Source organism: Lingula anatina, chromosome 10 (assembly GCF_051362555.1).
Source record: "Lingula anatina isolate TDL-2025a chromosome 10, LinAna3.0, whole genome shotgun sequence".
NCBI classification, from domain to species: Eukaryota; Metazoa; Brachiopoda; class Lingulata; order Lingulida; family Lingulidae; genus Lingula; species Lingula anatina.
In genome coordinates this window covers 943,607-955,743 of record NC_141776.1, presented here as the reverse complement: position 1 = coordinate 955,743, position 12,137 = coordinate 943,607, and the positions used below count along the sequence as shown (strand labels likewise).

General features: G+C 39.4%; 1 protein-coding gene and 1 long non-coding RNA gene across 2 annotated transcripts; one reads left to right on the top strand and one right to left on the bottom strand.

Moving 5' to 3' along the window:
- Positions 1-5,157: 5,157 nt before the first annotated feature.
- Positions 5,158-8,182, top strand: LOC147759337 (uncharacterized). Its single transcript, XR_015331281.1, has 2 exons — positions 5,158-5,500; positions 6,371-8,182. It is a non-coding gene; the product is annotated as an uncharacterized LOC147759337 (long non-coding RNA).
- A 558-nt stretch (positions 8,183-8,740) lies between these two features.
- On the bottom strand, positions 8,741-10,279 carry LOC112042265 (uncharacterized). The gene has a single exon (XM_024076546.2). It carries the CDS (start codon positions 10,277-10,279, stop codon positions 8,741-8,743), a length of 1,539 nt encoding a protein of 512 aa, XP_023932314.2.
- Between the last annotated feature and the right edge of the window lie 1,858 nt (positions 10,280-12,137).

Below are 12,137 nucleotides of genomic sequence, written 5' to 3'. Positions count from 1 at the left end.
CGAAAGGGGTATAAGAGTGCATTCCCAGAGATTTAGATCGATCCATCTGGATCGAGCTAACTCCCTGGGGGTTCACGCTAAATTGCTGTCTACCGAGCACGACAGTTAGTTACCCCCTTACAGCTTTTAGTAGGCGGGACAGACATTTAAGCCGGTTAAGCTTACACCAATCTAGTGTGACTGGACAGGGGTTTAGATCGATCTAAATATCTATGGGAATGGGGTCTAAGAGCCAAACCTTTTTATATGGAACGTGTGTTGGCAGCTGACGGTGAAAAGTAATGATCACAAAAAAAAAAAAAAAAAAGAAAAAAAATTAAGATAACAGATCTTAACGTAAAACTTAATTCCATGTGTCGCGGTGCGTATGTAACTATGAATGAGACGTTATTTATTATTTGAAAAAATAAATAGGTAGATAAATTGATAAAAACGTAGTCGCTGGCTTCAGTTTCGTGCATTTAGATTCCGAAAATTATGTTTAATCTAGATGTGATCAAAGACCACTCAATATTATGTATTTTATACGCAGTGTTTTGAGCTTGGACAAATCGGACGGTTTATTCAAGTAAGCCTTTTGACCTGTGTCATTATGAAGTGTAATAGCATCATTTATTGGGTTGCTTTAGCTTTCGGACTTGTGGCTCAGTTACACCTTGTGTAAAAGAAGTACACATGAGTAAAAGCAATGTGAAGTCGATTAAACGTACAACTTCATGCGTTTAAGATCACATTCTATGTACCGTATCGATATGAATATATAAGAAGCGTATGGATTTTTTTTTACATGTTCAAGACATAATCTACCGACACGTGTGCGTACGTATATCGACATCCGCCTGCGTACTCGAGACCTTTTGCGTCTTTCTGCGTATTTTTTTCATAAGTTAGCATGCTATAGTGTAATTTACTAAAAGTAGGGGCGGATTTAGGCCGTCTTCTGGGTCTTCCGGAAGACGGTCAGATTTTTAAGTTTACATTGTACCTAATACAATGTTTAAGTTTACGGGTACCTAATATTTTGTGACGGAAGACGGTCAAAAATGGAGGACAGATAAACAAAGATAATATGGAAGACTGTCAGAAAATATCTCTGGATCCGCCCCTGTATAGTCGAGTAGCCAGAACGCTAACCCTGCAATGTTTTTTCCTGTAAACTTTTTTGGCTGAAATGCATTCTTTAGGTCGAGAGAAGCAAAATTAGCTTGGTTGCTATTTCCGAGACCTTGAGCATTTTTCAATATGGCCGTCAATTTATGAGGAAAAATAGAAAAGCGACCAGAAGTCGCCGGGTAAACTTTATTGACAGCTTTTTTGAACGTGTATCCTATCAGGAGAGCACAACAGTACTATTGAATACAGTTAAGCCCATTACATATAGCAAAAAACCCAAAATGGCCGTCAAAACACATGGTAGAAAGTAAAAAAGCTGCAAAATAAGTTCGTTTTTTTGCAAATTTAGCCTTATTAAAAACATATCTGCCTTTTCTATTTATGTCCATTATGATAATTTGTTAATAATGATCCTAAACTCTCAGAAACTGCTTATTTGACATTAATCAGATGGTGGCAGACAGTGCCATCTCCTGTGAGTCCAATTGCCACTCCGACGAGCCCTATAGCCAAAGCTTGCTATGTTATCTTGCAAGCTTTTTTAAAAGAAATTATTTCATCTGGGTTACAAAACTTAGAGAAGCTTATAAGCTTAACTTCATTTGCCAGTTGATACGTACGAAATATTGATAATTTTTCAAAATTCAAGATGGCCGTCAATTTGTTATATGAATCGCGAGAGCCATACATTCAAATAAAAAATTTAATGCTCCACTCCATTGTTCATCATTGCATATTTATGTTTATATCCATGCAAAGTGCGATCATTTATTTCTTTTTTGCAAGTTATTTTAATAAAAATGGCCTCCAAATCATAATGGAAGGGCAAAGAAACAACTGTAAAACTACAAGGCTTTTAACTGAAATAGATTTTAACTAGAACAAATATAAATAAATATATCAAGTAAAAAACGATACACCTGCGTTCAAGACATAGCACACAATAAAACACATTTTTAGGTTAAATGATACGAAAAACGAAAACCAATATATCCGTCAATGCTACTCTATGATCAAAACCAGCATTGATTGCGGATATTTCAGTCCTGGCAACTAGTTTTTCATTCTAATTCAAAAATAACATTTTGGATGATTAAATGAAAGGCATTATCATTTAAGTATGTGTAAACTAAATCATTTGGAAATAAAAAGGTGTAAAACGGTTTTCTTCAGGTTGGATTATTCTTATCCTTTTTTTTTTGTAACTTTTTTTAATATTTTAACACCTATGAGTAAAGGCATTTTTGTTGTTTAATAATAAATTTTATTATAAATAATCAAGATCCAAGCAGGGGTATGCAAACCCAGCGGTTAGGGCCCATGAGGTCAGCTATTCTTGATAACGTGACATAGTTCGGGGATATGCGAGGGCTACCCATCGACATAATGTATTTGAAATGTTTTTTTTTTGCCAATATATACTTACAGATAATGGAAGCTTTGAGATAGGAATGTATGCATTTTTCTACTTGTAGGGTAGATGTAATTATTCATTGTGGATTTATTGATGACTTAGTGCTCGGGTAGTTAAGATAATGATGAGTTGTCATGTTGCCATGATTCGTCGCACATGGGAAAGCTCTTTTTTTGCAAAAATGGACCAAATACACATTGAGCAATACTCAGTGGGCATCTGCACATTTTGAGGATAGGTTTTGGAGGCCTATAAAGGTCTTAAAAATGCCACCCATGTTGTTAGTCCAGTGAACGGAATCGTGCCTTGTCTATTATGTGAACAACGTACAGTACATCTCTGGGCACTGGGTGTGAGGGGAGTCTGATTTGAGCTATAATGTATGGGCTGTCCCCACCCCACAATCAGGAACCTGGTTGAATGCCACAACATGCCGGGCTCTGTTAGCGATATACCGCAGCCAGGGTGAGAGAGTGTCAACTACAGACCAGAATCGCTAGATCATGTTGCATCAGCTGCGGGACCAATTTCGCCATGCCAGTCGTACAGCACAAGAAGCACCCGGCAGGAACAACAACCGGAGCAGCATCCCCACTGTGCGTCGACGCTTGCTGGCGGTCAACCGATGGTGGTCGTTGATGGCAACATACCAGTAACTGCTCGTCACTACATAGATCAGATTCTGCAACCTCACATGACCTCATTCATGCAGCAGAAAACTGATATCACCGTTTCCCAACAGGACAAGACCCGTTCACATTCGGCACAAATGATCCAAGTGTATCTGAAGTCCCAAAGGTGGATGTCCTACCCCGGCCTGTCTATTCTCCGGATTTGAATCCGATTGAAAACTTGTGGTATTACATTTATCTTGGCCGTCCGTTGGCCAAGGCAGCAGCTGACCCAGGCACTACGACAAGGCTGGAATAGGATTCAGCACGACACCATCCCATCCACATTTATTGCCCGAGCATGCGCCATCAGATCGCCGCCTGCATCGAAGTAAGCGGAGATCGTACCGGCTATTGACCGTTGTGACTTTGTGTTGGGCTGGTGCCATTTTTGTTTTGAAACTATTCATGAAACTTAAGATTTTTGGTTCTGTATACCAATGTCCTGAACATGTGAAAATAATCCAGTTTAGAGCTTCAAAATAACAATTATTTTGAAAAATATGGCCTCAAAGATTTTTATGGCTGTCAGTATATAACCAAATGATTTGTAAGATGTTTTGTTTATTGACTCTTTAAGATATAAAGTGAAAAATGTGCAGTAATAAGAAAAACTAGAAATGCTGTTATATACTGATGAAATATTCTTACACGTGCCAATCTCAATAAAAAGAATGGGAAGTTTTAAAGCTAAATTTTATATACGTACTGAAAAAGTTATGATAAAGATATAAAATCAAAATATTAAGATATGATCAATATAAAAACAAAAACGAAAAAAATAATAAGGTTAATATTTTGACAAAAGTTATATGAAATTACACTCCCCCCCCTCCCCCCCCCCCCCCAATTCCCGTCACCACCAACAGACTTGGTTGGACTCCATCTAAATATAAGAGTCCCGATTGCAGATTAACATTTTGGACTCCCTGTGCCCAAATTCCTGCAGAACCCCCACAGTCCTATCAATGATCCTCTTTTATAGAGTCTTAGAATAACTGTACTTTACAAGTACACTTTGTCAATAAATAAAAGGGTTTGATATATATTATACGCCGAATTACCAGTTTAAAACGTAATTTAACTGCTTTTTTTTACCTTTTTGAGCATGTTTTAGCGGTCATTTAAAATGCGAAATACCATGCACTTTAAACCGGACTCTTTGCTATGTTACATAATTATTTATTTATAATATTATGATATTTTTATATATTTTTATATTATTGACGGCCATCTTGAATTTTAAGAATTGATCAATGTTCCGTATGTAGCCACTGCCAAGAAAGCCCAAAATAATTAAATTGGCTTTTATACCCCCAAAGTATTAAATTCTTTTAAAATTTTCAGGGAATAACATTCTAAGTATTTGACTATGGGACCCGGGGAAGTAGCAAACAGACTCTTGGGGGGGGGGGGGGTTATTGAACTGTCAGATAAGCTAATTCCAAGAGTTTAGGGTCATGACTTACAAAATATTATAATTAACATAAATATAAAAAGGGGATATGGTTTTAATAAAACTAAATATGCAAAAAACAAACTGATTCTGCAGCTTTTATCATTTTCTGCCTTATGTTTTGACGGCCATTTTGGTTTTTTGCTGAGTGGTACGCGATTAAGCGTATTCACCAGTACTGTTGTGCTCTCCTGATAGGATACACGTTCAAAAAAGCTGTCAATAAAGTATACCCGGCGACTTCTGGTCGTTTTTCTATTTTTCCTCATAAATTGACGGCCATGTTGAAAAATGCTCAAGGTCTCGGAAATAGCAACCAAGCTAATTTTGCTTCTCTCAGCCTGAAGAATGCATTTCAGCAAAAAAAAAGTTTACAGGAAAGAATATTGCAGGGTTCGACTATTGGGCCTATGGGAGTGGCGACTCGACTATGTAATATCAGATACGCTAAGTACCTAGCATGTTAGGCCTCAAACTGAGGTAAGCTATTCTCATGTGTGGGAATTAGATAACAAGACACAGAATTGTTAGATAAGAAAGACCCATTACCAGGAATGTTATCTCATACTTAATAAAGAACCATTGTGTAGCGGTCAACAATCCCCCCAAAATCGTGGGGATTATCTCATGAAAGTTATAGTTCCCTGTCGGATGTCCGTCCAGAACAAATAAATCGTATATTGTGTAGCTCACTTACGAGCGGGAAAAGTCAGATGGAATACTAGATAAAATTTCGAGGACTGATATAGGGTCACACCTGAGATCAAGGAACAGAAGAAGAGGGCATCGCAACCACGCACCACGCACTACGTACGTACCAGAGAGAACAACTAGTATTTGTAAGAGGCAAGTAGACCCAAACTGTATGTACGCTTGTGACTTTAAGTTTTTATTCTAAAAATTTGTTTTCGAGATGACGCGTTTAAGGTGTCGAAAGTTTCAGTTTAGGCGGATGCAGGAGGGAAGAGCCATCGCTCCTCGGGAGACCAGGGTCCAGTAACTTGAAATAATCGCGAATTGTGAATAGCGATATCACCTTTTATTTTGAGGCTATTTTATGGGGCGAGTTATGGAACAGAGACGGTGGCGCTCGGTCGCAATGCGAGATGCTTTTGAGTTACTGGCCCCAGACCGTGGAAAAGTTTCCGATTTCGAGAATTTGGTTTTTCTTTGGCTAGAAACGTGGCAGTTAAAGATGTACCATTTAATATTACATCTTTTTGGAAACAGGTGCAAAACACATCTTTCAGGCTTTCTGTCAAATCTCGGTCAGAAGAAGATAGGCCCATGGGGCAATATAAAATGAGCCATTTAATCATCGTGCATTCTAAAGAGGACCCGAGAATATTCTGATGGTATCATTTTTAAATCTGAACAAGATCAATTTTTTAACGGAAAATTTAAACAGCCAATGGCTTAGAATTTCATTTTAGCACCCTGAGCAAAAATGAAATAAAATGAAAATATAAAAAGTACCCCTAATATTGCATGCTTTCTAATCATGGGAGAGTGCCTTAGTTCTAAATTTGGGACACACATTATGACCACTATTTTGTTAGTGAATAAATATACATGTGTTTTGATAGAGTTTTTTGAAAATAAATTTTCTAGGCCCACTGAACTAATGTGCACAATGTCATGAAAAAAACTTTTTAATTGATTAAGGCATGCAATTATGAATGTGAGAATATTACAAGATTTGCCTTTTTTTTCTAGATTGCAGTTATGGCAAGCCAAGCTCTGGCTCCTTATCCCGATTTTTGGGTACGTAAGATGCGTTCTTTTTTCATCCTCTTCGACCTCGATGGCGATGGCATCATCTATAGATCAGACTTCGTTGACACCATTTTAGACAGAGCCAAAAAATGGATGAGCGAAGAACAGATCAGGGTATTTTCTGATCTCCTAAATGAAGGATGGGAAACGTTCATGAAAAGCGAAATACCGAAGGACACCCGGACATTCGAAGATATTCTGCATGCGCATGCGCGGTATTTCATGGATTTTGACGCCAACATGGAGAAGCATGCCCGCGATTGGTTTGGGACTTATTTTGATGGCGTTGCAGACGCAAATGGAGACGGATATGTCACCCTTAAGGAGTTTACCCATTTTTAAGCCAGTTTTGGCGTTCATCCTTTTTCCGTGACTCCGTCTTTCCAGGCCATTGATGTTGACGGCAATGGGCTTATCTCCCGAGAGGAATTCATTTTAACTGGTACCCAGTTTTTTGGCGTCATGGTGGACACTTCTGCCAAATTATTCTGGGGGCCTTTCACAGCTTGAACGATCTTTTTATGTTTTATTTTGTGGCATGACTATTTCCCATGAGGGTATGAATACATGGCATGTCAAAATACCAGTGGAATTTAAGTGGATTCGTTCTTCCTGATTTGTAGCATTTTATCAGATAACTAGACAAGCACTCCGAGAGCGCAGACCTCCGCCAAGGAAGCAAAGTCTCCACCCAATTCCGTTTCACCCTAAATTTTCATTCTATAATGATTTAGTTTTTTTATTTTTGTTTATTGATTATTGATCGATTATTGATCCGGATCACCACCAAAAACTAATCATCTGTTCCTTGGCCCACTTCTGACAGTTCCTAAAAATTTCATTAAAATCTGTACATAACTTTTTGAGTTATGTTGATGACAGACAGAAAGAAAGACAAAGACAAACAAACAGGGGTGAAAACAACCTCCTTGGTGGAGGTAATAAATGTAATCTTTTTCTAGAATTACATAGAAACACAGTTGTTTTTTATTTGCTTAGCGTTACATATTATCTTTAAATAATCCTTACATTTTGATATATGGGATCCAATATTGGAAATCTATCACAGCATGATAAACATATTTCGTGTTTTAGAAATAAAAAGACAAATAAATACATTTGTCATCCTATAATAAATTAATGAATGATGTTACAACGGGACCTATAATTATGGATAAAATTACCAATCTTAGCCCTTGTATTTCTACCTTTAGGCCTACCACGATAATATCAATAACATTTGCTGCAAATGCAATGCTCCCTTAACCTTTAATATTCTAAATAAATGTGCTCGAGGAAAAGTATATGTTACTGTTTGTTCTCATATTTATAATCACCTGATAACAGTAGGTTGGCATGTTTGTTAGTCCCCTATTCTGAATGGGGTCATAGTTTGTTCTCATATTTATAATAACCTGATAACAGTAGGTTGGCATGTTTGTTAGTCCCCTATTCTGAATGGGGTCATAGTTTTGCCGTGGGACGTGTTACCTACGTCAGTGACTAAAGGGGTGGCAAGTTTATAGTTTTTTAAATTGGCTGTCCCTCTTTAATTTTGCAACAAGCTGTATAGGAACTCCCTATAATATCAGAGGCTCCTGTTGGTATTTCCGTTTCCCACTTTTTATTTCCGTAGATGCGAAAAGCGCCAATTTTATTATGCGTGATCCGTGAGGCACCCCATTCTCAAGACTCGTGAATGCCGCTTTTTATTCTTTGCCCTTCAACAAATATAGTAATTATACCCAGTGATCATTATATAATTGAAAAATATAAATATTTGGAATTCATAAGCAGGATTTATTTGAAACATATGGTATTAATTAAAACAATTTTTCTAAATAAGCATTCTTCAAGCAACATATATCGTAGTTGGACAAGCAAAGTGCATGAAAATCAGGTTACCACAAGTTGCTATTACATCCAGTTACCTCGTCGGTAATTATTGTGAAGAACGCAGCATAATTGGCCCTTTAAGCTATATCTGTTATCATTTTTCTACAACAATATCAATTCATGCTGGATTTCCTTGCTCCAGTAGGTCGTACGCCAAATGTGACTAAATCTCTCTTGACTACTGATATAAAGACAAACCTCTACTTGTATCTGGTACATCAGGCTATTAATGTTATCTACCAACTACAACTAGTTAAAAAAATTAAGAATTAAGAATCAGTGAATTTCTGTCAGTTTTCCTCTTCGGGTTCACCATGGGTGAAACACGTGAAAACTGGGCCGATACAATGTTTACTGAGATATTGTCTGCATATAAATGATCTTTTCAGAGTCCATTGTTAGCTTGGCAATCACTCATAATTCAAAAAACTTAATCTCGCCTCCATCTTCCGCAACAACCAGTTTTCCGAGATGGCTTATAGTAACATCTCTCGGATAGCGTAGTCCATTGTCTTTGCTTAAAATAAACTGCTTGAATTTCCCATCTGGTGACACCAGGTGTAGACGATGGTTCTTGAGGTCTGCTAGAATTATGTCTTCATTATCCAAGCAACATGTGCCGCGTGGGCAGTCCACCTGTCCGTCCCAATCACCCTGGGTACCATAACTGTATTTAAGCTGGAGAGTGGAATCGTATACACGGATGTGATCATCTCCTGTGACGATGACATCGTCATTCATGTTGCGGTGGACGTATTTGTAATATTTACCCCCTGGGTCTGGTGTCGTCTGCAGGACCTTGCCATCCTTATGGTGCACAGTCAGAGTATTACGACCGGCCACCACATAGTGACCCTTGCTGTTAACCGCTACTGCATGTGGTGACTCACTGTGGAATGTTCTCACGTGGTCCCCTGTCTTGGTGTACACTATGATTTCATTTGACACCTGACATCTAGTGACGATGTTACCGTCGTCATCAATGGCTATCCCTGCAAACCAACCCTTTTCTGCTGCTCTTGGGTTTGGAATTGTGCCCTGTAGGACGAAGGTGTTATCGTAGATGTGGATTCTATTCCGTGACCTGTCCTCATTACACCAAATACCAATAAGGATGTCACCATTTGTATCAGTGTTCACGTGAGTGATCATCTCTTCAGGAGACTTGGTCAGTTCTACTTTGAATGTTGTCACCAATCTTCCACTTACAGCTGGAACCACGTCTCCAAGGCAACGGTTGATATTGGTAACGCACTCCTCCATGGCGTTGGTGATAAGCTGTAGCTGGGTCAAGGCTGCGGGCAGGGTCGGGATGTGGAGAGTCTGGACGCTCTCACTGCTTTGCTCACAGGCGGAGGCCATTTGCAGGACATCCATGTCGTTCCCATGGTTTATGAGCTTTCTTGAGAAGTCCACAACGTCGTCCAGTTGATTTTGCTTAACGGTAGCAGTCGCAATTAAAGCATTTAGAACCTCTAGTTTGGTATTCGACTTGGCATCTATTTCTTCCAGAAGATCCTCGGCACGTTGACGGGCCATCTTAATAACTAGCTCCAACTGGTTGTTAACTTGACTCTTTGACTTCTTTCTTCCTCTTTCTACCGACTTCTTCTGGTCTTCAGCGGCGGTCTTGAACTGATCGTAGAGTAGACTTTTCTTCTCGATGGGCCTAACGAGGAGTTCTAGTTTTTCCTTGCGTTTGTCAGCAGCAGTTTTGATTCGAAGGCAATTATGGCCTTGGTGTTCCAAAAAACTACACGTGGGGCAGATGTCCTTTTTACACACTGGACAGTAGATTTGTACGGACTCCTTGTTGTCATGGTCACAAGGGACGCTCTGTTGGGCTCGCAACTCTGTTACGTATTCGTCGCTGCCTAACTGGTCGACAGGAAAAAGTTTGTGGCCACGGTTTAACTTATGAAGTACATGCTCCGAAGAACAATCACTACACATACTTTCCATACAGCTCAAACAACGTTCTATTGCCGTTGGTGGGTTGAGGACATTTTTCATACATCATACCTCGCATTTCCATCCCCAGAAATGCACTGCATGAAGTCACGCTTAGCCCACTGCGCATGCGTGCACTTTTAATGAGTTGCTAGACTGCTATAGGAAAATTAATGGGTTCGCGATTCGTGGGTAATTTGTGATAATTGACAAACTAACGGCCTGATGCCGATAGACAGCAACGCTGTGCTATGCTTCAAGCAACTCCTGACCAAATATCGTTAGGGTTTTTTTAAAAAAAATTCTGTTGTACACACGTACTAAGAAGTTTGCCGTGTATTGCCTAGCCTACCCTCAGCAAAACGCACATATTTTCAGAAATAGTGATTTTAGACGGTAGATTCACTCAGAAACAAGGGCAAACTAATTCGTTGCCGATAGCACCAGCAGATAGCAGCACCATACAGCCCACTGCGCATACTGACAATTTGTTGAGAAAACAAAAAAAAAAAAAAAAAAAAAAAAAAAAGATAAAAGCTTCAGTGGAATTACAAAACGCATTTGAATGGTTCTCCAACGATTGTGTTAGGAGAGATTGGTGATTGTGTTGCTCATCTTCTCCATTTCTACAGGGCAATTGTGATACTTTCATCCATGCCTCCTTGTAATACACGAGCAGTGCCATGGAACTTTTTGTGAGTGCCGGGAGTAGGGTGTGGGTGACAGAAGATGATTGCGTGACTTAACCAGTAGTTCATGGCATTGAAGCGATGTTAGACTGGGTTCCCATACCTAGATCGATGTAACACGATCGATCCATTTCCAAAGGGTTTCTCGCAAAATTGTTTTCAACTTCAGCGGTTTAGAGGTCTGGTACGCCTACTGAAGCTGCTAAGCGACAATTAATTACCCCCTAGCAGCTTCAGTAGGCATGACAGACATCAGAGCCGCTAAGTTGATTGCAAATTAGCGAGAATCACCTCGGAGATAGATTGATTCAAACTTACTACATGGTCTCTTACTTTGCACCCAATGAGTAAGATGCAGAAAACAATTTGGAGGACGGGCTTTCTGATACGCGGACCCTCAGTTTTGTCACACCGGTGTCCATACTGCTTCTAGACATAATCTCATACACGTTTAAATGCCTAATTAAGTGTAACCTAATTAAGACGCTTGTTCGAAAGAAAGACCGTTAACGAAAGTGCGTTCTCGATCACAAACGTTTGACATGGTTTCGTTATATCGGGCAAAGATGCGCCTTCGCTTTCGCAGTCTGTTACATACTTGGCGGTTTTGGGGGGAGTGGGGGTGGCGGGAGATAACGATACGTTATAATGTTTCTACAAACATAGTCGTGGAGACATTGCGCTAGGTGACATAAGCCATGAGACACACAATTGGTAGGTATTCGTAGATTCCAGTGCCCGGGCGGATATCGTTCAGTTATCTCACGGTGATCGTGCGGCCTGAAAAGAATTTGCCATGCGATGCGAGTTGTCACAATTATTACGGATATAATTTATCCGTGGGACGTTTCTACGTCTGTCGCTAACTTCCGGGGTGGCAAGTATATAATCTGTTAAAATGGCTGACCCTCTTTAACTTTTTAACAAGCTGTATTAGGAAGCCCGAGTTATATCAGAGAGAGTCCATTTGGGTATTTCATTTTCCGTTTTTTATTTCCCGAGATGCTTGAAACGCACGATTTATTAAGCGTGATCCTTGATGTTACGTTTCTATGCTTTATGCGAGGGAGAAATGAAGACAACTCCAGTCATGTGCTTTTCACTACACTCTCAAACTGATCTTTATTTACTAAAGAGTCTTAATTGCCACTATGGGCACTCCACTACAAGAC

Bases quoted from the DNA above. Each gene is read 5' to 3' on its own strand.
- LOC112042265 (XM_024076546.2), bottom strand. From the start codon at position 10,279: ATGTGTAGTGATTGTTCTTCGGAGCATGTACTTCATAAGTTAAACCGT.